The 24,578-nt window shown below is 36.7% G+C and overlaps 1 protein-coding gene across 2 annotated transcripts in view; it reads left to right on the top strand.

Annotated features, from left to right (window-relative positions):
- The window catches only part of BAZ1A (bromodomain adjacent to zinc finger domain, 1A), a 65,910-nt gene that overhangs the window by 31,331 nt on the left and 10,001 nt on the right, over window positions 1–24,578 (top strand). Inside the window, exons 9-21 of one of the 2 annotated variants that reach the window (XM_010583641.1) lie at window positions 2,268–2,434; window positions 3,233–3,328; window positions 5,196–5,334; window positions 5,790–5,936; window positions 8,338–8,433; window positions 8,562–8,786; window positions 9,447–9,612; window positions 9,886–9,999; window positions 11,172–11,296; window positions 12,920–13,528; window positions 16,403–16,566; window positions 16,749–16,903; window positions 19,291–19,439. In XM_010583641.1, the coding sequence (XP_010581943.1) occupies window positions 2,268–2,434; window positions 3,233–3,328; window positions 5,196–5,334; window positions 5,790–5,936; window positions 8,338–8,433; window positions 8,562–8,786; window positions 9,447–9,612; window positions 9,886–9,999; window positions 11,172–11,296; window positions 12,920–13,528; window positions 16,403–16,566; window positions 16,749–16,903; window positions 19,291–19,439 (2,352 nt within the window). The remainder of the gene's footprint in view (window positions 1–2,267; window positions 2,435–3,232; window positions 3,329–5,195; window positions 5,335–5,789; window positions 5,937–8,337; window positions 8,434–8,561; window positions 8,787–9,446; window positions 9,613–9,885; window positions 10,000–11,171; window positions 11,297–12,919; window positions 13,529–16,402; window positions 16,567–16,748; window positions 16,904–19,290; window positions 19,440–24,578) is intronic. The other variant, XM_010583642.1, reaches the window with a different exon arrangement.

Here is a 24,578-nt window from a genome sequence, read left to right as displayed (position 1 = left end):
TGAGTCTTTCTGAAGATGTTTGTGCATTGATATTTAAGGTATGTCTAAATGTTCTGCAAGATTACTTATAGTATGTTTACAAACTTTTCTAACTGAAAGAGCACAAATCACTTAAGAGATTCTTATTTCGGACTGATTGAATTATTTTTTGCTTGGTTTTGACCTGTTTCTGGTCTATTTAAACTTGATTTCAAATTAAGTAAGGGGACCCACATGCCTTTTGTATGGGTTGAATTGGGTTAATTGGTGTGTCTTTTTGAGGAGACAAAGCTCAGACAAGGAGATGTTCTTCTGGATTGTAAGCACTGATGTCCTTCCTAAGGAAAGGCTTTCATCTGTGGAAATATTTCAGTGAACTTCTGGTTTCTACCTCTTGTTGCCATTATCACAGAATGTTTTAGGATGGCAGGGATGTCTGGAAATTATCTAGTCCAACATCTGCTTAAATAACTGCAAAGTTGTCTGAGGCTGCTCTGGGCCTTTTCTTCATAGGAGGTGGGGACGATAGGGCTCCATGAAACTTGTGTCCACTTTTTTGCACAACTAGCATCTATTTGTTTATGTGCTGGAAATGACAGCCCAGAACAAGGTAATAGCTTATCAACATCAAAGCTACTTCCTTTCTTGTGTGATGTTAACTAGAGCTTCTAGAAGGCTAGGTAAGACACATGCTGGCTCAAGTTTATCTTTTGTGTTATCCTATTGCACCCCAAAACCCAATGCCCTTGAAACATACAGGTTCAAACAATGAAAGAGCAATCAGCCTTGAAATAAGTTGTATAACATGGAGAACCAAATATATTCTTTATATTTTCTGCCACAACACTAGAAAGCTGTCACAGCATGTTGATACTCAGACTTTGTAAATGCTTTCTGTTCTTTGTTGAGGATGTAAAATAATGATGAATGCATCAAATAAGTAATAATTAAAAAAAAATATATTGTGGTGTCACACTTGTTCTGTGTGTTCATTTTTGCCCCAATGTTGGCCCATGATTATAAATGTTCGTTGGTTTGGGGTTGTTTTTGGTTTGGTTTTGTTTTGTTTTTTTTTAAAGATGCAGTTTAATTTGAAACTGGCAACATGTTATACCGGTTGTTTGAAAAGTATGATCCCATCCATACAATAAGCCTGAAAGTACACTTCCAGATATACTATATTAATGTAATTTAATATTAATCTAAACATTTAACCTGTAAATAATGTTTAATTGGAATGGCAATTACTGACATTCATAAAGTCTCCTGTAAAGAGCTGCTATGGTACGTTACTAATGATGTGAAAAGGCAGCAAAATGCTAAGAACATTGAAAAATCAACCTTCTCACTATGTAGAAGACTATGGGGGATCAGCTTCGCTGCTTTTGTTTGCTGGGTGAGAGACATGGCTGGTATGTGTACTAGCTATCTGTAAAAGCAATCTAGCCCATTTTCAGAATTTTGTAGGAAAATGTAATCAAAATCCTTTTTTCAGTGCTAGCCACTTGGTAATAGAAGTAAGGATGTTTTTTCATTTTCTTCACTTGTGATTCTAGCTTGCTTGTTTATTCAATTAAAATGGTAAGCCCCCGACCCGCTTTTGTTAGCCTGTGTGTGGGTTGACAGACACTGTCTGTCCACAGAAAGTGGAAATTTGTATCCTGCTGTTCTTCTGCAGACAACTACAAAGAAATCTGGTTCTCCTCAGGCAATAACATTTATTACCAATTAAAGTTCAGCTTAAACTGTGTAACAGAAGTAAAACTTGCACGAAAACCACTGAAGTACTAAGTAGGTTTCAAATGTATTGACTTTTCAGTAATTCAATAATAATTAAATATTTAAAGATCACTTACTTAAAGTTTTTACTATCACAATTATTTCATGGTTATATGGCACACCTAGTTGTGACATGCTTTTATTAAGCAGTCATTACTAAATATGTTGCTGTAATTATATGTGGTTGGAATCAGTTCTCATCTTCATATGTAACTTGATAGAAACCAATGAACAAGTACGAAACTTCTGTATACTCATAAAAACAGAGAAATTTGACTTTACTACAGTGATGACAACTTTGTAAAACATGTATAATACTTAGGCTTAAAATTCTGATTCTTTAAAGAACTTTCAAGTGGTTGAATTTCTGGTTGGCATAGAAACAATTCAGTCTTCATAACAATATCTTTTTCCTATGGTAATTATAAAAAGATCAGTGTTTAGCACTGTTAAATAAAATAAACATTTTATAAAAGAAATAACTTTGGTTTATTTTTTTCCTTTAATAGCTTTTGAAAAAGCTAAATTAAAACGAGAGAAGGCAAATGCTATAGAAGCTAAGAAAAAGGAGAAAGAAGATAAGGAAAAAAAGAGAGAAGAATTAAAGAAGATTGTGGAAGAAGAAAGGATGAAGAAGAAAGAAGAGAAAGAGAGACTCAAAATAGAAAAGGAAAAAGTAATGCATTTGCAGTATATGTGTTTCATATAGGAACAGTATAATGGCTTTCTAGTTTAGTTGTTTCTTAGTTGCTATCTACTTATTTTCCATTAACTGTTTTCAGTTCATAGAAATGCACTCTAGAAGACCAGGCAGTTTTAAGATACGATTATGGATTTGTATTTCAGGATGACGTTCTCTATATTATAATTTTAGTTTACAAAAAGTTCACTTTGAACTTACTTCTGAAGTAATTTGGTGTTTGGGTTGGGTTTTTTTTGCCAATAATGCATGACAGTATTTGATTTGATGGTTGTCTTCTACTGAAGTGTTAAAGACACTGTACTGCATCAGATTCACAGCATATTAAATGGTTGTGGGTTTCCTTGTGTTTTCTCTTTGAATGGAAATTGCTAAATAACTTTTTGTCACTTTGAATATGAAGAAATTATTTATTCCACTATATTTTACCACAGCCATGTCCACTCTCTATTTTGATGGTCTTTCTTTGTGGCAACTTTCATAAATACTCTTTATTTTTAGCTATATTTTGCTCAGCCTCTTCCATTTAAAAACCAAACAAAAAAACCAACAAAACCCCATGTCTAATCCAACAAAGTATCGCCACAATTTACTCTAAATATTTTTGCCAATATCTTCTTATACAAAATAAAAATTATTAGATTATTTCATTCTAATTAAATATGTTTTAGTTTTATTTTTCAGTGTGATTGAAATAGCAAGTGGTGCAGTTCCAGAAACTGTAATAGGGTGATCTGACCATATTTTATATACAATTGTGACAATGTTTTTCAGGAAAGAGAGAAGCTGCGTGAAGAAAAAAGAAAATATGTGGAATACCTGAAACAGTGGAGTAAGCCTAGAGAAGATATGGAGTGTGATGATCTTAAGGTATGATTGAATTTGGAATAGCTCAAGCTCGTACTTTACAGGGTCCTCAAACTAGATTCCCTAATGCAGAGGTAGATCTAGATTTGATCTGAATGCTCGGGGCTGTGAATCACCTGCAGTCATGTAATGTTTCCCTGTGGCGATGCTAATAGGATCATCTGCATTTTCACCCTCGAGAAAAACTTCTGGACTGAGAAGTCCAGTCTGAACAGGCTGTTCTCAGTCTTAACATGGAACAGATGTATTTTTAAAGCGCTGACCTTACTGAGTGGGGGCTATTGAGTATGTCTGACTTTTCTGTTAAATATACAAGATAAGCTTACCTAGAGTAAACCTGAGTTACTTGAAAGATTTGAGTAATGAAGAAATCAGTTTTGTCTGCAAAAGGTAGAAAGGACATTACCTTGTTACTCCCTGTGGCATTCTTTTGATTTAAACTCTAGCAGTATCCTTGCTTAATGAGCATCTTTCTGGATGATCTTGGAAACCTATAGAAAGTAGCAAGAATTTACCTCCCAAAGAACTTAATGTTCTAAACAAGAGTATTGTACATAACATTCTCTAGTGTTATATATTTATGTATACTTTATCATGATTAATTTTGGCAGGGGATACTAAAGGGAGGCAAAACTGTCCGAAACACAAGAAAGGGAGTTTATTTGAGGTACACAGGGAAACATGACAGAAGTGCAAAGAGGACAAGTGGGAATAGAGGAGAGTGTTAAATGAAGTGGTAGCACTGGTTGGGAGGAATATGAGAATTTAATATATTTGCAAGGAGAGCCGTACAGGCTGTTGAAGATGAGTGAAAACTCTTAGCTGTATATAGAAAGGGAGAAGAAACTGAAGAAGGGGACGAGCATTGTTGAAACGAGAGGAAGCTGTGCAAAACAGTGCTGCTATGTTTCAATTGGAAAAGAAAAAGGGCGGGGTGGAAAAGTGTTATCATCACTACAGTGAAAATTGACAAGAATATGAATGAAGATGAGTTTAGGCGAGAACTTCATTTCAAAAAATTGCCTTCGCAGGAAATGTGTGAAACACCTTACTGTGTTCTTCTCAAAGCATAGTATTTGGCATTCTTGTCGTTAATGTTTGTGAACTATCACCTTTGTGGAAAGGAGCCATCTTTCTGGAAATTGTTTGACTGTTAAGAAACATAAAGTGAAGACAAATCTTGAAGAGTTACATCAAGCTACTAATTTGAAAGTCAAACTCAGTGTTAGACACGGTCATCTGTGGTGTCTCTGTTAAGTGGCCTTGTTACATGGTTACATCATCTCCCTTTAAAATGTCTTCGGCTATCATAACTGCCTTACCAACACAAAAACCCAAATACCAGAACACTCAGTCATTAGACATGATCTTGCATATCCTAGTATTAGATGGGTGTGTTTTTATGTGAATGTGTTGGGTTTTTGTTTGCTTGTCTTTGCAAGCAATAATGAGTAACTTTTTTAAGAATATGTTTATTTTTGCTTGTCTGGACAGTTCCAGCAAACTTAAAACTCAAAACTCTTGTGAAACAATACAGGTTTAAAGGAAAAATCTTGGCAGCCAGTGTTCTTAAATTGTAGTGGGTTTGAGTTCCTTTAAACAAAGATACAAAATCATTCAACTTCATGAACATGGATAAACTTTGATCTCAAAAGATTTACGTCCAAGTTGCATGCTCTTTGTTTTTTAAAGTTAATACTACCACAGATGTTACCGTGATAATTGATTATGTGTCTTGCAGAACTATTTGCAGTAAAATGTGAAGAATCTGAACACATACACCCCTTAGAATCATAGACTGTTTGGTTTTAATCATTTGTGTACTCTCAGAAAGTAGATACAATATTAAGTTGTCCCATTTGGATTGCAGGAACTTCCCATTCCAATGCCAGTGAAGACGAGACTTCCTCCTGAGATCTTTGGTGATGCTCTGATGGTTTTGGAGTTTTTATATGCTTTTGGGGAACTTTTTGATCTTCAAGATGAATTTCCTGAAGGAGTGACTTTAGGCAAGTTGTTGTTTACGTGGCAAGGTGCCCCAATTTTGTGGTGTCCCTTCTCCAATCAAACCACCAAACATCTTAAGTGCACCCAAGTACCAGTGCTACAAAATTTTCTGTGCAGCTTTAATATGTCAGTGCTTACACGTGCATATCAATCCAGTTGTCTCTTCACAGTCAACTTCTGCAGTGTTTATAAAATCAAAATTAATTTCAATGTAGAAGCTTGTTAATCTACTTATTAAAATGTCTACTTGTACTTTATTCTTGCAGTTATATATTAAGAAAATAATGTTTTGTCAGCACTCTTTCTGACACCGTCACCTTAGGAATATTTGCAGTAAATTATGGAAAAGTAACTTGATTATCATACCTGAAGGAAAAAAAAAATGTTTTCATTCTTCAGTACATAATCATTTTCCAACTTTGCGGCAAAAGTGACGCTTCTTAAACTTTATTCACAGAAGTTTTAGAGGAAGCTCTTGTAGGAAATGACACTGAAGGCCCACTATGTGAATTGCTGTTTTTCTTCCTGACTGCCATCTTTCAGGCAATGGCCGAAGAGGAAGAGGAAGTGGCCAAAGATCAAATAGCTGATGCTGAGACCAAAGGTCAGATCCTTAATTTTACTGCTGAAAAACTGAAATTCCACTGGAATTAACTTTAAACTGCATGATTTATGGCATTCCTTTGTTTAACCATGTCTTATTATGCATTGATACTGTATGTAAATGGACTTGGTTTTTCTCTTTTATCTGAAATGAGAGCTTTAAACTGGGCATAGAGGGTGGGGTCTGGAGGGGGAGAGAGAAAAAGCAAGCTCATTGTTACTAGGATTGTATCCAGCAATGCATAATAAGCTTTTAACAGCACTGCTTATGTTTTGAAGGTGAGGGAAACTTGTCTTCACCTTCCTTCTCTTCCTTCAGCACTGTTAGATATTTCTCCTGAGGGTCAGGAAACAAGGCATTTTCCTAAATCTTCTCAAAGGTTTTTACCTATAGCTATAAAAAAATAAATCTGGACCTGACTAGATTAAAAACTAAAACTCCGCAGCACAACTATAATGGAGAATTCAATATTCATTGTCCTTCAAGACTTGGAAGTATGCATCCACAACTCCAAGATACTACCATGTTGCTGTGTTTTTTCCAGTAAGGATCTCACAGTCACTCTGCCTTTGGCCTTCGCTCTAAGGCTGAAGTTGCCCACGTTTTCAGAGGCGTTTGGTATACACTAACCACTGATCAGAAGGAAGTGCAGGCTTGGTTCCAAATTTATGCGGTCCTGTGTTTCAGGACTGCCAGATTTGCTGACTAGTTAAAGGAGAAGCTTTGACCTTTCCTGCTAGTCTTTATTTCATTAGAGGTAGACCAGAACATAAGAGCGCTCCGTTTGAGGTCACGTGAATCCTGTGGTTCCCTGATAAGACAGATGCATGAAGTACAGGAAGATTCCTTTAATTCCTCCCTTCAAGACTATGCATATTCTCATGCTTAAGATTTATGTCCAATACGGTCTTTACATAAAACATGGGCACTATCTTCAGCAATAGAGTCTGCTCTTGCTAGTTGAATAAAGTTACAGATCTGATATGGTGTTAACAAATTTAGACTGTATTTTAATTACTGTTGCATTCAGCAATTAAACTGTGTCTTTTAACTACTGAGAGCATTGCTTGGGCAATATAAGCAAGGATTCCATTATCAGGTAATCATAGAATAGTTGATTAGATTCTTTGTTATTCATAGGACTGATCAGAAAAAAATGTAACTTTCATATTTTAGTGTGACTATATGGGGCTGGCAATTGCAAAAATCTGCTATTTTGCTTCTAGTTTAGCAGAGCTGTGGGTGGGGCACTTTGTCTATTATCTCTTACTTGCCTTCGAACTTTCATTTCTTGTCACTCTTGTGTAGACATCTTCTTTCCCCTAAAAGAATTACATGTTCTCAGCTTTGTAATTCTGCCTAAGCTAGTAGTAGTCAGCATGTTTGCTCACTTAAATTCTGTACAGGCAGTGTTTCTGCAACAGAAAACACCTTGGGTGTGGGGTTTTGGTGTGTACAGTACTTTCTCAAATGGTGTTATACAGATAAGGCGAGAGGGGAGGTGCAGAGGTTAATTTTGCAATGTCTGGGTAACAGTTTTCAAACAACATCAGTCATCATACAAGACTTGTGGATTTGCTTTTTATGTAGTCTTAGTTTGGATTTGTGGCTCTTTATTGACTTGGTGACTTTGTAACTGCTTAATGATTTGGACTTGAATGAAGTGAAATTGTTGAAACAGCATACAAGGCTGAAAAAATTCTGCTAACCCTCTGGAGAAATACCTGTGCTAAGGAAACTTTTGTCGAAGAAACAGGAATTTTGCTGTTTCTCCCTTTCACTGCCCTGCTTTCCTGGTCAGTTTGCTAATGTGTGATGCTCCTTATTAAGTGCAGATGCTTGTTTTGGTGGAATATGGTTTCTTTATAATGCCTTAGTGGTTGTATTTGTACAGAATAGTAAGGCTGTATTTAAGTTACAGATTAAAAGTATACAGTGACTGGTGATAACCAATATTTAAATGTCTGATTGGTTTGGATGGTCTTTCCTGAAAACCAAATGATGATAGGAAGTAACAGTTCATTCGAGGGAACAAAATACAGGTGTTCTTGCATAGTTATTGTTTTTGCTTTCAAGTGCATTTATGGATTGGGTTTTGCTGCCTTTTATGTTGCCATTGTGCATGTTTTGTGCATTGGGGTTGCTTTAACAGCTTATATAAAGGGAGAACAGCGTATAGCATGTGGTGCATGTCCTTAGTTTTTAGTTGGATTTTTAGTTGCATTTAAAGATATATAAATTTTAACTTGGATGTTGAATTGAGTTTTGAATATATTGATGCTTTTTTAAATATTGGCCCTCTTTTTGCTTTGTCTGCAACTTTTAAGAAACGGCTTGCTTTCCTCCCCTCCACAGTACAAGTTTTAATTTGCATTAGAATAAAGTGTTTATTTCCTTAAAGATTTAACAGAGGCTTTGGATGAAGATGCAGACCCCACAAAATCTGCACTGTCTGCAGTTGCAACTTTGGCAGCTGCATGGCCCCAGTTACATCAGGGTATGTGTGGGTTTCACTTCTTGTTTTGTTACTGTTCTTATTTTGCTCTGTATTTTAAAGCATATTTTTTATATTTATATACATTTAAATGTCTATATAAAATAACTGTTCATTCTTCTCAACTGTAGGCTGCAATTTGAAAAACTTGGATCTTGATAGCTGCACTCTTTCTGAGATTCTCAGACTTCACATTCTAGCGTCAGGTGCTGATGTAACATCAGCCAATGCAAAATACCGTTACCAGAAACGAGGAGGGTTTGATGCTACTGATGATGCTTGCATGGAGCTGAGATTAAGTAATCCTGGTCTCTTGAAGAAACTTTCAAGTACCTCAGTGTATGATTTGTTGCCAGGTAATAAAAGACAATAAATGTTAGAGATTATTAGGTTGCTTATCAAGTGATTGGTTTTGTAACTGCTTCAGATCAATAATGGTCCAAATTTACTCTATCGTAGAATAATTTAGGTTGGGAAGGACCTCTGGAGGTCACCTAGACCAACACCCACCCGCTATGCTCCAGCCCCCACAAGCAGGTGCCACCAGATCAGAGATTGCAGAGCTAGGCAGTCTCATTACTTCTGAGCAGCTTTTTTTAATTCTCATTAAACAAATGTTAGTTTTACTTGCAGAAAGGGATCTCTCTGAGAGAAGCATCTGAGTGTTTGATTCAGCCCCTGCTATTTATTGCTGTTCTGGTTTGGATCTTTTGTTTATTATTTGGAGATAGAGAAAAAATTACCATCTACTGTTTCTTTATCTCCATTTTGAAGATAATACTGCATTTTAGTTCTTCTTTCGTTGCTGAAAGTTAATAAATTCAAAATAAAGGCTTGCATCTCTGAGCAAACCAGATATTTCAGGAAATGCCTCTTTGCAAGTACAGCTGGTGCACTACAGATGTTTGACTGTTCACTTTTTCTTGAGTAAGAATCAATCTTCAGTCTGGAGTGAGTAAGAGTAAGGCTTATTTATCAGTTGTATAGTGAAATAAAATTGGTCTGAATTTTATTAGGAGAAAAGATGAAGATCCTTCATGCCCTCTGTGGGAAACTTCTGACTCTCGTCTCCACTCGAGACTTCATTGAGGACTCTGTTGATGTGTTACGACAGGCAAAACAGGAGTTCAGAGAATTAAAGGCAGAACAGCATCGCAAAGAACGAGAGGCGGCAGCAGCAAGGTAAAACTAGGATATGGAAAGCTAAATTTTGTTGCTACAAATTAGATTAATTCCTCAATTACAAAAGGCATATGAGAAACAGTAGTAGTGTTTGTTTTTTATACTGGTTTCTTGAAACTGCAGACGGGAATGAAACTTTATTGTGCTAAGCATTGTCCTTTCCCATGTTACTGTTATTTTTAGATGATGTTGTAGCATAACAGAAAAAAAGACGTGGCCAGATCAGATACTAGATTAATTGCAACTGGTTTTCTGTATTCTTCTCGCTATTAGGATACGTAAGAGGAAAGAAGAAAGGTTAAAAGAACAAGAGTTAAAAATGAAAGAGAAACAAGAAAAGCTAAAGGAAGAGGAGCAAAGAAATCCTGCTGTAGAAGTATCTGTTGGGTATGATACATGGTATTACTGTGATAAATACGATACAGCACTTTTCAGTTATGTGGCCAGACATTAGCTATGTAGTTTTTATTGATTCGATCATATACAAAGGTATATTTTAATTTAAGTATATAGCCCTTAATGTTGATTTTATTTTTCTTCCTAGTGTTCTAGAATTGCTTTATGAAAGTGATTATATTTTTTAAATCAACTTTTATTATACTCATAATTCTGTTGAAAGCTTGACACTGTTACCTACTGACAAGACAAACTTGCAAAATCTAATTTGTAATTTTTGCATTACCTTTTGTCTTGCATTGATTTCCTATCTATGAATATCTTCATAATAGACCATTTAGTTTGTTTTCTAATTTGAGGAATTGGTCTGATCTGAGCTAGATAATACTGACCTCACATAACAGTTTGAATCAAATTTAATAGCATTTTTTTTAAAAATGCTGTGCTATCCCAGGTGATTTCCATAAAACCAAAGTTTTTTGTTCTATTAATAAAACTGTATGGTTTCAGGTGGTAAGATTCATGCACATGCAGCTGTATAGGATTCCAGAAAAAAAAGCAAAGTGTATATACAACACTGTATCTTTACCTGCTTGAGGAAGGGAGTTAGTTAAATAAATCTGCTTGCAAAAGGTGAGCATGGGCCAAAGACAGATTTGTGCTGGTTTTGAAACTATAATTAAAAAAAAAAAAGTTATTCTGTAATGGTTGCATGTAGTTCTGTAGGTTTTCAATTATATTTGCTAGATGAGGGAAAAAATGTGTAATAAGCATTTTATAAAAGGGTATACATTTTGATGACAAGACACTTTTTTAGTCATGAAAAAAATAACTCAAGTCAGTAGAACTACACTAAGATATCTCCAAAAAGGATCTGATTATAATAAAGGTCTTCAAATGAAAGAGTGAATACCAAAGAGCAAGTTTTAGTCTTTAATATGGAACTTCCATTTGCAGTTCAGTGGGTTTCTTCTTGGATTTAATGTATTCTGACTTAAAGTTTACTTTTAAAAAGCATTATAGGTCTTTGACTAGATTAAGTACTTCTGAGAGGAAAATACTGTTTGAAGATGCCATATTCAATCATGTATTTTTTTCATTCCATTCAGCTTTTAATACATGGTTGGTCAGTTAGTCACCTTTTGTTTATTTTATTGTGTCAGGGAGGAGGAACGCGAAGACCTTGATACTAGTACAGAGAGCAAAGAAATTGAGCGTAAAGAGCAAGACATGGACACAGTGACAGAGGATGAAGAAGAGCTGGGACCAAACAAAAAACGAGGAAGAGGTAATGCGATAATATATTAGTTCATTTGTGTACATGTACGCACCCATGCATGCACCCGGGAAGTTCTTGGGTTTTATAGTAAGTTTTTATAAAGTATCAATATTTCCTGTAAATTTTTAAAGGAAAAGGGAAAAAAACCTACCCAAACATGATCATAATGAGCTATTTATTGTATTGAGCTGGCCTGATGTAGTTCTAGTGGTCAGCAGTATGTTCTTTCACACTTCTGTTTCTCCTCATTTTCCATACTTGCTCTCTGGATTCCTCTCTTGTCTAAAAAAACCCAGGCTGTTGCCTGACAAACCATCACAGTTATGAGTAGCGTACCAATAAAAAAAAGAGTTGTAGGTGTCTCATCAAATAGGGTATGGTGTGGTTTTGATCCTTTTTATTAGGAAGCTGCAAAAACAACAGGTATTTTAAAAGAAAACATTATATTGAGTGGTTGGGTTTAGTTTGCCTTTGTTAATGAAGCAGCATGCCTTCTACACAAGAGTGCAACCAGACGTATCCCCAGATTTAATTTCCTCAGCAGTGTGCTAGTAGGAGCTGTGGTGCAATAAACAGCACAGCCTGCTGTTTGTGACTAAACAAAGATACCACCCCAGGAGGATGAATTGTTGATGGATTTGGGCTGCTACCTCATCTGTGTCTTTCTCCCGTGAAGGCTTTGTGCTAGCGTCTGTGCCAATGAAAGTCCCAGATCATTGTGGACTTAAGGTTGAAAACTTGTACAGTTCCTAACAGTACCTGGGATAGAAATTCTGAGTAATTCAGTAATACAGGTTTGCATGTTTACTACAGCTTTATGATGGCAAAACAATGACATCTTAAAACAGAATTTCAAGTTTCTCAAATGCCCATTTTTCAGACATTGTGCCTGGAAGGCAAAAAAGTGTTATTTCATTCCTACAATTGGAGAAACTGAAGTTCACACTGGAAATTGGTAGAAATTGAGTGCTGACAGCATCTTTCACCATTGCATGTGTTAATTACAAGATGTACTTTTCTAGATGACTATTAGGACCTGATACTTTGGTAAACTAAGATACGAACTGGAGTATTTTCAGCTGGTGCAAGTTGAGGGGAAAAAATAGTGGGTATATATATGTATTTTTAAAAAAATTGGATAAAGTTAATGTAACTGAGTTTGCAATAAGAGCTTTTATATAGGGATTCTGGTTTTTCTTGACGTCTTTGGGGGGTTTTTGATCATTTCAAGTATGATAAATGAAGTTCAAAACATATTTTGTATTCGATAATGAAATTGCTAGAATTTTACCTTATCATGATAAGGTACTTTTATAACACTTAAGTTCTTAAAATTTTGGGTTTTTTTTTTATGGTGTTAAAAATGACAATGTCAGTAAATGAGACTTGGTCTAGTTTCTGCAAAGTGAAAGTACACTAAAGATGGCTTCCTCTTTATAGAGGGAAGGGGGTTAATCACTTGAATTCTTCTTTAATGAAACTAGTATTGTTACTTGACTGAGCTCATGATCTTTGAAAGTCGTAAGTTTAGATAATCAGAGACAGAACCAAAACCTGTCTTTTACTTGAGTTTTTCGTTAAAGAAAGAATTTCTAAGTGTGTTACTATCGTTCTTCTTCCTTTAACTTTTAGGAAGGAGAGGGCAAAACGGATATAAAGAATTTACAAGACAAGAAGAGACCACTTGTGAAAAGAGTGAACCTCTTACTGCTGAAGACGAAGAAGCTTTAAAACAGGAGCAACAAAAGAAAGAAAAGGAACTGTTAGAAAAGATTCAGAATGCAACAGCCTGCACAAATATCACCCCGTTAGGTCGTGACCGTCTGTATCGACGCTACTGGATTTTCCCCTCTGTTCCTGGATTGTTTATAGAAGAGGACTATTCTGGTCTCACAGAAGACATGTTGTTGCCTCGAACCTCCTCCTTTCAGGATAGTGTACAGTCTTGCACAAATGAACCTCAGGTATTCAGTAAAACTGGAGAGTCTTTGAAATCCTCTGAATCTACCTCCAATATTGACCAAGATTCACACACCAGTGTTGTTGTAGAGGTGCCAAGGCCAGTATATAAACCAAACCGTTGGTGCTTTTACAATTCTCGGGAACAACTGGACCAACTCCTAGAGGCTCTCAATTCCCGAGGACATAGGGAGAGTGCCTTAAAAGAAACTCTTTTACAAGAGAAAAGTAGAATATATGAACAACTAAGCAGTTTTCCTGTGGAAAAATTCCATATTCCAGGTAAATAAAAGGTTCCTGGTCTTAATTTGCTTCCACAGCTGTAATTTCTGTATAATATTCTAGAAGCCACTAATTCTCATTTAATTGTAATTCCTAAGAAATAAAAATTAGTCTTAAGCATTGTTTCACTCTGTGGAAAACAGATTTGCTTTTTTCCACTTTTTGCTTTTTCTTTTTTCTTTTTTTCCTGATGGATCTCTGTGGTGGTTTTCTGGTGTTCTATGCTTTAAAAAAAAAGCAATAATTTTTCTGTTATTTCGCTGCTTAGTAAAACAGGACTGTTTGTTTAAAAAACATCTTTAGGTAGTAATTTGAGCTTTGGGAAAAGATTAACTGGGGAATAAAGATTAATATCTCCTAAAGGTAAATCATAGTATTGATCATCTGATGTCCTCATTTCTAGTATGATGAAAGGCGAACAAGATATGACACTGGAGACACAAACATCGCAAAAGGAGGCGATTACTATTACCTTGATTTGTTGAGTAGAACATGTTATTTCATAACATTATAATGCATGGAATTATTCAGAAACATTTACTGGTGTATTGTGAACAAGGGAAAGCTAGCATGTTGCAGGGTCATACTAAAGCCTTTGGGAGGAAAAAAGTAATGTAAATGTGTTGGTTATGTGGGTTAACATCAGTGCAGCGGATTGTGTGATACTATTATTTTCTATTTTTTTTCCCTTCTTTGGCAGAGGCTTGTTACAGGAGGAGGAGACATCTGCAGAGCAGTATTGTTTTTATGGGTTTCAAAATGTAGGAGTGACTTAAAACCATCCTAGACCTAGGATTTAGGGCTTTTTTTCCCCTTTTCTCCTAGCCAAGTATTTTGTCATTGGCAAGGTATTAGCTCCACTGATAAAATTCTGCGTACACAAGCTTGCAGCTGGCTTGTTTGTGGCATATTGGTGGGTAGAGGATGTTACCAAAATGAAACTCCATAGGGTGATCTTTAAGAAATTGCATTTTGTTTTGAATTATGCCAAATTACTGAGGATTTTGGTGTATCTGTATTGGGGCAAAGGAAAATTATTTAGAGCAGAGCCGAGTTCTGTTTTACTGGAGTGTGTATGGCAGGACATGCTGCGAACATGTCAAATACTACTAAATCTGTAACTGATCTACCATTTCTTCTGGTGGAAACTAGCACAGGACAGAGTTTCTGCATAGTAATTAAGCTTTATTTTGAGGCCTTATGGCTATGTTTGTGGGTTTTGGTGAGAAAATCTCTATCATTTTCTGATATATTTGTGTTTATGGGTGTGGTTCGTTATTTTCCTAGTTGCTGTGCCTTTATCTGTATTTTGTGTGTTGCTTTCTGCCCTGAAGCAACTTGATTTCCACAATCATAGATTTTTCTTCTCTATGTTAGAATTGTAGAATAACATTGATTTTTTTTTTTTTTTTTTTTAAAAAAAGGCAGCTTTGAACTTCACTTTAATAGAGATAAAAAAACTCAAATGCAGTGGTCCAATACCAATGTCACCTCCCCTGTGTGATAAGCAGTGATAAGAGGCCACATGTAGCTGCACTTTGGAGGGAGGTTTACTGCAGTGGAGTTTTTAGCTGCTGCGCTATTGCCTTCACTCAAATGACTTGCAGGACAAGTGAGAACTAGTCTGTGATTCTCTTGTGCTGTAGACTGCCCTCCTCCATTTTCTAATTCTCACTCAAAAGAACATGGAAATAAAATTGATATGTGCTATTACTTGATTTTATACCAGTATCCATTAACTTTTCCTCATCAATTATTTGCAAGCCAATTGCTGCCGTTTCAGTTCTGCTCAAGAAAAAACTGTTCATTTCTAGAATCTTTTTCTTTTAAACCAAAAAGGATGTTTCCCACATCCAGACATCAGAGTATGCTAGTATACGTTTTGAGAATATTTGCATAGTTACTTTCAGTTACAGGGAATTGTTTCTGCAGTTGAGAGTGTCTTGTTAAGGAAGTACAGGATGAATTTCTAACAGCTTTATGGTAGTTTTTGATTAAATAAAGATCTCTAAGCTCTTGTATATACCTCTTCATCATTGCACTCATAGGATTTAAGGTAAATCCAGTGAACAGAAATGTTTGCCACCTATGCAGATTTGCAAGCACTAATTTAGGATCTGGGCATAGTTTCAGCTCTTTCCCGTGGCTTTTGAGCTTTTGCATGAATTTTCAGTTCTCTTATGAAGAGGTTTTTGCTTGACAGCCCATCATCAGCTCTTCCTTTCTCTTTCATAAATTATTTTGCTGTTTTTTTCCTTTTTCCCCCCACCTTTAATTAGAAGACACAGTCAGTCTAGTCTGTGCCTGTGTTATCTTCTCTTTATCTGTTTGTTTTGTTTTAAAGTTAGAATGTAAAAGGGATTATATCTTGTTCTGCTAGTTTTTGCAATTGTTGGTTGCACATGCTTGTTTTACATGTTGCCATGATAGAGACCCATGCAGGAAAGAAAACTGAGGAGTTCTGTAAAGTAAGGGCCATCAAATATGAAAAATACTAGAAATGTAACTTGTCTTTTTCTTGGTGTGTTTTTTTTCTACCTTGCACTTGCAGCAGAGAGTTGTTGATTATCTACTATTTTAGAAAGCATTTTAAGACAAAAGAACGACTTTGAAATTGACAAGAATTTCTCATCCTGTGTGTTGGGATGAGCAGATGCTAATGTACAGGTCTTCCCTTAAAAGTATACTCTGCTTGCTTGGATCGGATGCCTTAGCTGGCGTGGAGATACTGGTGTTTGCAACTGTCGCTACAGGAAAGGAGTTTTGAACCTGTGTGTTTAGTTTGTTCTGCCCTGTACTACTATTCTTCCCCTCACCAGCGGCTACTTTAAGGAACAAAGTCCACTGACGTGAAGCTACTTGGTATTCTTGCAGACAAACCTCAAAGTGACATCAGACCTCCTTCAGGACGGGGAAGGATGCAGAATGCCCATGATGGATCTCATGTATCTGCAGAGAAGCAGCTTGAACTGAGACTTAGAGACTTTCTTTTGGACATTGAAGACAGGATTTACCAAGGAACATTGGGGGCTATTAAGGTATTTGTGACTTGTAGAATACCTAGGAGCATGGTGGTGCCGTCGAGTCTGTAACTTAAAGAACTCTTGCATGCTATGGGTTTTACTGAAAGCATAATTAAACTAAGTGTAGACAGTAATTGGCACTAAAAGTTTGTGGCCTTTGATTCTTTAGAAACTTCAAATTTGTATGTTTGCTTCAGGTTACAGACAGACAGTCTTGGAGAGCAGCCTTAGAACATGGGCGGTATGAGTTTCTGAATGATGAAAACAAAGAAAATGGTATAATTAAAACTGTGAATGAAGAATCTGAAGAAATGGAAACTGATGATCAAGACAAGTTTATTGTGAAAGACAGGTAAGAGCTATGGTTTAAATAATGGCTTTTTCCTGTGAGTATTATAGCAGTGCTCTGTTTTTTTTTAAAATCTTCAAATTGTTTTTACCCTCTAATTCTTTGGAATGGTATTTTTTAAGATTTGTAAAATGTGAGATTTTTGCATTGGTTTATATTTTCTAAATGACACTGTTCTATTACCATATAAGACTAAGACACCGATTTTTACAACTTCTACTATTCGCATATTACACTGCTCAAAGTGAACATTAGTTATCAAATAAGGAATATGTGAATTCATTTTAAAATCATTTAAAATGCAGAGAAAAATTTATCTTGCGATTTGTTTTGTTTTCCAGAATAAAAAAAGAAAAAAAAAAAAAAAAAGAGGGGGGGGACACACACCAAACCAAAACCACTTAGTGGAAAGAGTAGGAGTGTTTAAAAGGAAAAATGGTAATAGTAACAAATTGCTGGTTGAACTGGTCAGTGTACCTTTTCATGAGTCACAGTAAGAACCATCAGTTAATCCAGGGCCATGGTCTGGCTTAACCTTTAGCACTGCAGCAAAATGGATATAATCTTACAACTTTATGAATGATGATCCTTCTACAGAGCAAGCTGTAACGTAAAAGAGAGGAAACCTCAAATCATATAGTGTTGGAACTGTAAGAGTGTTTTGTTATTTTTTGTTTGTTTTTTAGACGTTTGCGACAGATGTGGAACTCTATATCCTGTTTGTTGTAAATCAAACTATAGAAACTGTGAAGATTTCTAAATATTTAATTTTCAGAAGTTACATACTTTTCAGAAATAAAGATCTACCTTAATTTACTTAATACATTTAAAATTGTATGTCTTGATAGGATGTGACTGTTGAAATATTGCAGGAAAAAAGATTCATTGGAGCGATCATTGTTCTATCATACTGTTTGCTTATGTATTCTGTGAGGTTTTCTGCAGTTAGACGTTTATGAAAGCTGTATTTCTCGGTGGACTCTTGAATGCTGGGTTGGATGTAGGAATTTAAAGTTCTTTAAGGTTTTTTCCCTTTTTATTTCAGTTTGCTGAATTAGTATTTTCATATAAAACTGCCCTTTGGATCAGAGTTCTCTAGTTGCGTGCAAAATGGATAGGGTCATCCTTCTTTATATTAATGACATAATTTACAGACATTTGCTTCCTGAAAACCACAACTTAGGAATATTCCATTGTTTTAATTAAGAAGCTAAATTTTCTCTGTCTCCAGTTACCTTGGACTCTTGCTCCATTGCCAGCTCTCAATTCAACTGCAGAAGCTTGTTGCTTCATTTTTTTCCATTTGATACTGACTCTGTCAAAGTTTCTGAATAAAGTCTACTCTAATGAAGTCTTGCATATTAAAACAGAGACTATGGGATTCTGAAATCATGTGATAGATTTCTTTTGATGCTGGGCTTTTTTATCCACCTCAGAGCGAGTGACGTCTCATTAAGACCTTGGAGTTTGACTAGTGAAATGTAAATAACGATGCAGCTTTTTTCTGTTTGCTTTCAGGCTCTCAAAATGTGTGTGACTGCAAAACATAATGAACAGCTTTTAAGTGTGAAAAAAGAACAGGGACAACCAAAAGCATTGCCCATTCACCAGAATAAAGCAGAATCTAGACAGTCTTAATTAGGTTGTTTGGTTTTTTTTTTTATAAACCCCAAGTAGAAATTGAATTTTATTTTCATTAGTGTGAGTTGCTCTCCTACACTATACTTAATGTATGTGGTTCAGGAAGATTAACTACGCTTTGAAACGATTACTTAGTCTTTGGTCAAAGGCGGCTGTTTTATTGGAAACCTGCCCTTCCCTGCCTGCCCTCCCCCCACCCCTTACATGAAGAGTTAGTGTTTTAGAAAAATCTTCTAAGGATGAGAACAAGCTAACAATTTTTGATCTAACATTCTAAAATTACTTTCTGGTTTTATTTCATTTATTTTCTTTTCAAAAACGTTACTAATTGTGGGGATATATGTAGTTGAACTTGTGCAGATGGAAGTATTCTAAAAGGCTACACCTCACTACTGGAAGTATTTTCACTGAAGAATTATTGGGACTATACTCTTCACAGAAATCTCTCATAAATTAGCTGATGGATGTTGCATCAGAACCTCTGGAAATCTTAATAATTGTATTGAAATTTGTCATCCACTCTTCTTGAAATTTAGATGACTTATTTAGATTAACTAGACTAATTAAGCAAACTCGAGAACTGGGATAACTAATCATACCTGTGCAGTATCGGTTCATGTCCATAGTCCATGCATTTAAATGAAGTGAAAAGAAAAATCTGTTGTGGATATAGACCTGTACAAATATCTATGGTGTTCAATTCAAAGTATGTTGAAAAAAAAAGATAATTTAGTACATTTCTATTCTAGACTTGTTGGGTTAAAAACTGAAGCTCCAAGTGCTGCATCAACAAGTACAAGTACTCCTCAGCCAGTTAATAATGTGGTCCACTACTTGGCATCTGCACTGCTTCAGATAGAACAAGGAATTGAGCGCAGGTTTCTCAAAGCACCTCTTGGTAAGCTTTCAGAATTGAAACTGTATGCCTCTAATTTTGTGTAAGATCGTGCAACAACCAACCAACCAACCCCCGCCCCCAAATGCAACTCCCACACCCCCCACCCCAAACTCACTTGCTTGTTTTGTAAGACCAGATGCTTTAAAGGGACGTGTTGGGGAGAAGAACAAATAACTAATTTACTGCTATGTACCACTGTAAAATTTTAAAAGTTAAGATTGTCAGTTTACAAAGCCATAAATCATGAGGACATAGTAATATTACTATTCTGCATGTCCTGAATTACTGTATTCATTAAGTAACAGCATATTTTACTCTCAAATACATGCCTATTTAACCTGGATCATTTTGGTGATCTTGTTTATGTGGCCCTACAATTATACTGATACATTGGGAGACAGATTGTACCCTAAGGCAGAAATGAGTGAGCTTTCTGGGGGAATACTCTGTAATTCAGCATTACTGTTGAGGCCAATGTGTCTTGCAACTATACAATGAGTTTATTCTGTGCATTTTTTTAGGTTGTAAAAATGTATGCTGCTTTTTATACTGTTCCTGTGAAAACGATATAGGCCTGTTTTATCTCGATCACCTTGTTCAGCAATAACAGAATATTTACAGTAAAACGTAGTAAGGATTTACATTGCAAACTTTCAGATCCTCAGGTTTTGCATTTATGCTGTAAGACTTGGAAATAAAAGGTGGCAAGAAAAATTTAAACCAAAGCACGATTATAGCTTGACTTTAACACATAGTCCTTCCTTGAATTCCTCTGATGTGCTCTAGGGGTGAGAGAGGGGATGCAAAGTGCATAGTGATCCCTCAGGCCTGGATTCCTTAGGATCCTTTTGCAATTCAGAACTGGGGTTTTGTCTTGAAGAAGTGTGTAAAGGTGGCTCATCCTTCCTGAGGCAGCTGTCCTGGCCCGGCTTGCCTTCCAGATGCCGCACTGAGGACGAGCCATGCTCTGTGCTCAGCTGGACTGCTTTACTTCTCATCCGCAGGAGCGCAGTGTGTTTTACCAGTGTAGCACATACCAGGGGTCTTCCAGAGCATGCATGGCTATACATCCTATTAAATTGATACTCTCCTCTGATAATGACTGCATACAAAATCCTTAGGCTCTGGCAGATTTTGCTGCAGTAGTTTAAGATGAAAATGCAGGGTTTGGTGTATTAAAACTACATGTTAGTGCCTCGTGGCACAGTTGACCTAAAACTGTTTTTGCATCTCAGCTGCTCCTGCATGGAGTCTGGTGTCTGGATATCAGTTGCTGCTGAAGATGAGTTTAAGCTAGATTTGTGCCAGGGACTCTGACACGCAGGCACGGGTTCCCTTTCACAAGCTTTCGTTATCACTGTGATGACCTCTAGAAGAGGGAAATGCAGCAGATGATTGAGATGAAAGGAGAGAGCATAGGAGTAGTTTAAACCACAGCTGTTTAAAAGCTTTACTTGGCTAAGTGTTTGGTCAACTCAAGTATGTCTGCCCTTTCCAAGTCAGGCATGATACAGCTTATTTCCTGTTATATGACTAGATTTACAACATGTGCATGGGACAGTTAATTGACACTACATCTAGCGTTTGTCATATTTACTCTGCGTGTGCAGGTTGTAAATACATTGTGCAGTATATACCTCCATTTCCACACTGTCTCTGAGAGTATTTTGGCAACAGCGTCTCACTGACAGCTGTGAGTTTACCACAGTGTGCCCTTAAGAGGAAAAACATGGCTATTAGCAGGTTATGGTCATAGATTGGGCATCCTGAGTTAGAGGAAAAAGACTAAAAGAAGAAAAGTGTCCCTGAAGTATTTGAGAGACAGTTTTTTAGCAATCCTCCTACGTCTTTTTTTCAGTGGTCCCAACTCTGCCATAATCTAATGATGGTTCATGTTTTTGCCTGACCTTTTAGTGGGGTTTCTTGCTTGTTTTTAATTTGGGAATCCTGTTTTCCTTTGGATGCTTTATACTGTGTGACAAAGAAAGTATATGGGGAAAGCAATCTTACGTGATTTGCATGTCTTAAATCTCATATGTTGGTTTACCATACTGTGTACGTGCGTCTCTTCTGCTGTGAAGAATGGTACTGCTGTAAGATTACTGTAATGTATGGAATAACCTACATAGCTGAGGGAGCAGGAAGGGTCCCAGGTCTCCTCTTCTCTGGCTTTCTGCCGTAACCATTAACCAACAGTATCAAGTTCCCTCTTCCTTGCTTTACCTTTGGTGCCAAGCGTCTCGTGTTTTCAGTTGCGTAATGGGCTGCTTTTAGCAGGAGATGAGGCTGAATGAAGGCAAGATTTTAGTTTTGTCACTAGAGAGCCCTTGGAGGAGCCGCAGCTTTGAGTGGCTCTGTAGTAAAGAAAGCTTAAAACACACAGACCTATTAGCTGATGATTTTCTGACTGCTAGGCAGTTAGTTATATGAAAGGTGCTCTGACTTGGGAACTTCTGGACGTGATGAGAAAGCACAATTGCAAAGTGTCAAGGAAACCTGTGTGTTTGAGAGGCACCTGGTGAACTTAGGCACTTCAGAGGTCAAGTAGCAGTTCTGGATGCGGCCCTTTCCAGATATCTCTCTTTAGTGTTTCAGACGTTTTAAAAAAAACAAGTGTAAAATTTGCATAATCTTATATTCAGGTTAAGCTCCCCAGTTGGAAACAGTGTCTTTGCATGCTACCACAGCAAGTTCTGTTTCTTAGTTTGCAACTTGCATATGTGTAACAGGCAAAGAAAAGTTCTCTACTTAGCTTGACAAGGAGTTGTTAGTGTTATTAAACCTTTTAATAAAAAGTGGATACTGCTTCTTGCTTGGGGACTGCCTTCTGCTCAGAACTCTGATGCCCTCTTTCATTGACCCCTCTAGAAAGTGGCCAACAGTACTCTGAAAATAGAAATTAGCTTTTAGTTTGCAACCACTGCGTTTTGGTTTGTGTTTTTTTTGTTTTTGTTTGCCGGTTCTTATATAGATCACTGTGTCTGAACGCTTTTTTTTTTTCTAACAGGAGGGTTTTTTTATAGTTGTTCCAACTATTTAATGGAGCTGTGCCCTAGACAAAATGCCTGCATATCTGTTTCTAACATTAAACTTGACAAACCCAGCTTTTCAGGCTGATTTAATTACCACTGAAGTAAAAACATTGGAAGTCAAGCAAGCGCTAGGAGTTCTGTTTTGGTAGCAGTACGTGGGAACGCTTTTGGTAAAAAGAGTGCCCCTGCATTTCTGCTTTAAACCAAACTGAATGTGCTTTGTCTTTGTCATTATTTCAGTTGTTGCCTTCACTGCAGTGTTTCTTTTCCCTCTCCGCTCCCTCTTCGCTGTGCTCTGTTCCTGTTAGGGAATGGAGCCATACTTAACAATTTTTAGTTTTCACTCTATTTACAGCTTCTAGTACTAAAGACAGCACAGTGAAATCACTGCAGTCACTGGTAAGTTTATCCTGGTGGCCTCCAGGGTGCAGAGCAGACAAAGGGACCCAGCATAGCAATAAAAGGACCAGCTGTTCCTCTCTGCTCCGTTTTTGTTCTGAGGCTCTATCAGGCTGCCAAGAGCCTTGCTGGTGATTCTGATAAGTTTAGAGTTGAGGTGCATACCAAATATTCAAGTGGAAGAGCAAGAAAAGACTGACACAGAAGATGGCAATGCAAAAGGGATCTAGAAACCCCAGAAACAGCACCCTCTGCCTTGCAGAGCTGCTGGATGGCTGCTAATCTGTTGTCAGGTGATTAAATGTAACTTGACTTGAATTGTATAAATTTCTTAATTATGAATTGTGTTTTACAAATCCTTTCATTACACATTAGCTATGAAAATGTAGTTTTTCTTCCTTCAGTCCAGCCCAAGGTAATGTTTGGGGAGAATCACAAAAAGGGGGGTACAGCTTGCAATACATGCTTTTCCTGCAAAAATTCTGAGTTAAAATGTAAAATAGCCTTTTTTTTTTTTTAATAGCTCTTTGATGGAAACTCCGAAGTGCTACATCTCAGATTAAAAAAAAAATGTTTGAGGGGGAAGAAATGGAAGCAGTTTTTATTGCGGATTTTGCTGCTTTTTTGGTATAAATTACTTTTCCTTACATTTCAAAATACCTTGTAGTGGAGAAGTTGCTCTCATCATTCCTATTACATAGATGTGAAAATTGAGGTATAAAATGAAGAAGTGATTTGGTTGCCCTGGAGTTCACTCAGCCATGAAAAAAACCTGCCTTCTGTACTAGTGCAGGACTCCAGTCATTAAGCATCCTTCAGATTTCCATACGAAAGGTTGGATTCTAACTCATGGGAGCACCTTTGTGACTGATACTGGGAACATTTACCTCCTTTTTAACTTGTGCCATGCACTTCTTTGGGGACAAAAAAACCCCAACAAACCCCAGCTTTTTTGCTCCTTTTTTTCTTGTCTTTATTCCATTCCTTTCTTTCTAGATTTTGATTATTTTTGTTTCTTCTACACCCAAAGTTGATTCCTTTTCTATTTATAGTTGTCCTCCTCATAATAGTATCAGACATCTTCCAGCAGTGAACTGGGATAGGATTAGTATATACGCATGCTTTGTTCTTGTGCTTTCATTACTTCCCTGCGGAGTTTCATGAGCAGAGGCAGCAAAGGTGGAAGTGTTGGGTTTTTTTTTTTTATGATGAAGAGGTTTTGTTTACTCTTCAGAGAAGGCAGTGAAAGGAGATACCTTGCATTTGGAGCAGATGAGGCTTTCTATGGTTCTTACTTCCTGGGAGAGTAATTTCATCATTTTAATACTCAAGAACACTGCTGCACAAAAATACTTTAAGTATGTCATTTCACATGGACAGACGAGCTAGTTCTCTCGGTCCTTGAGGACTGTGCTCATAAACTGGCTGTATTTTTGAGATGTTAGGAGGTTCGTGGTAGCATACACCAGACAAGTTGTTTGCTTAGAGAGAAACCTGTGGTCAGTAAGCTGGTCCTATAGCCATTTGTACTGGAGATGGACAGAAAGGTAAGGGAGATTAGATTTAAGAGCTTTCAGTTTAAGCCTTTTGTTTGTAGTGGGAGTCAAAGTAAATCCTGGGATGTGCAATTCCTCCATGCACATTATTCTCTTACCCTTCCCTGCCTACTTTTTGACACGTGCACATGTTGGGAACCACTGTTACAGTT

The sequence above is a fragment of the Haliaeetus leucocephalus genome, unplaced genomic scaffold, assembly GCF_000737465.1.
Source record: "Haliaeetus leucocephalus isolate CR32 unplaced genomic scaffold, Haliaeetus_leucocephalus-4.0 Scaffold932, whole genome shotgun sequence".
Lineage (NCBI taxonomy): Eukaryota > Metazoa > Chordata > Aves > Accipitriformes > Accipitridae > Haliaeetus > Haliaeetus leucocephalus.
The sequence above is the reverse complement of the archived record's forward strand: the minus strand, read 5'-3'. Positions and strand labels throughout refer to the sequence as shown.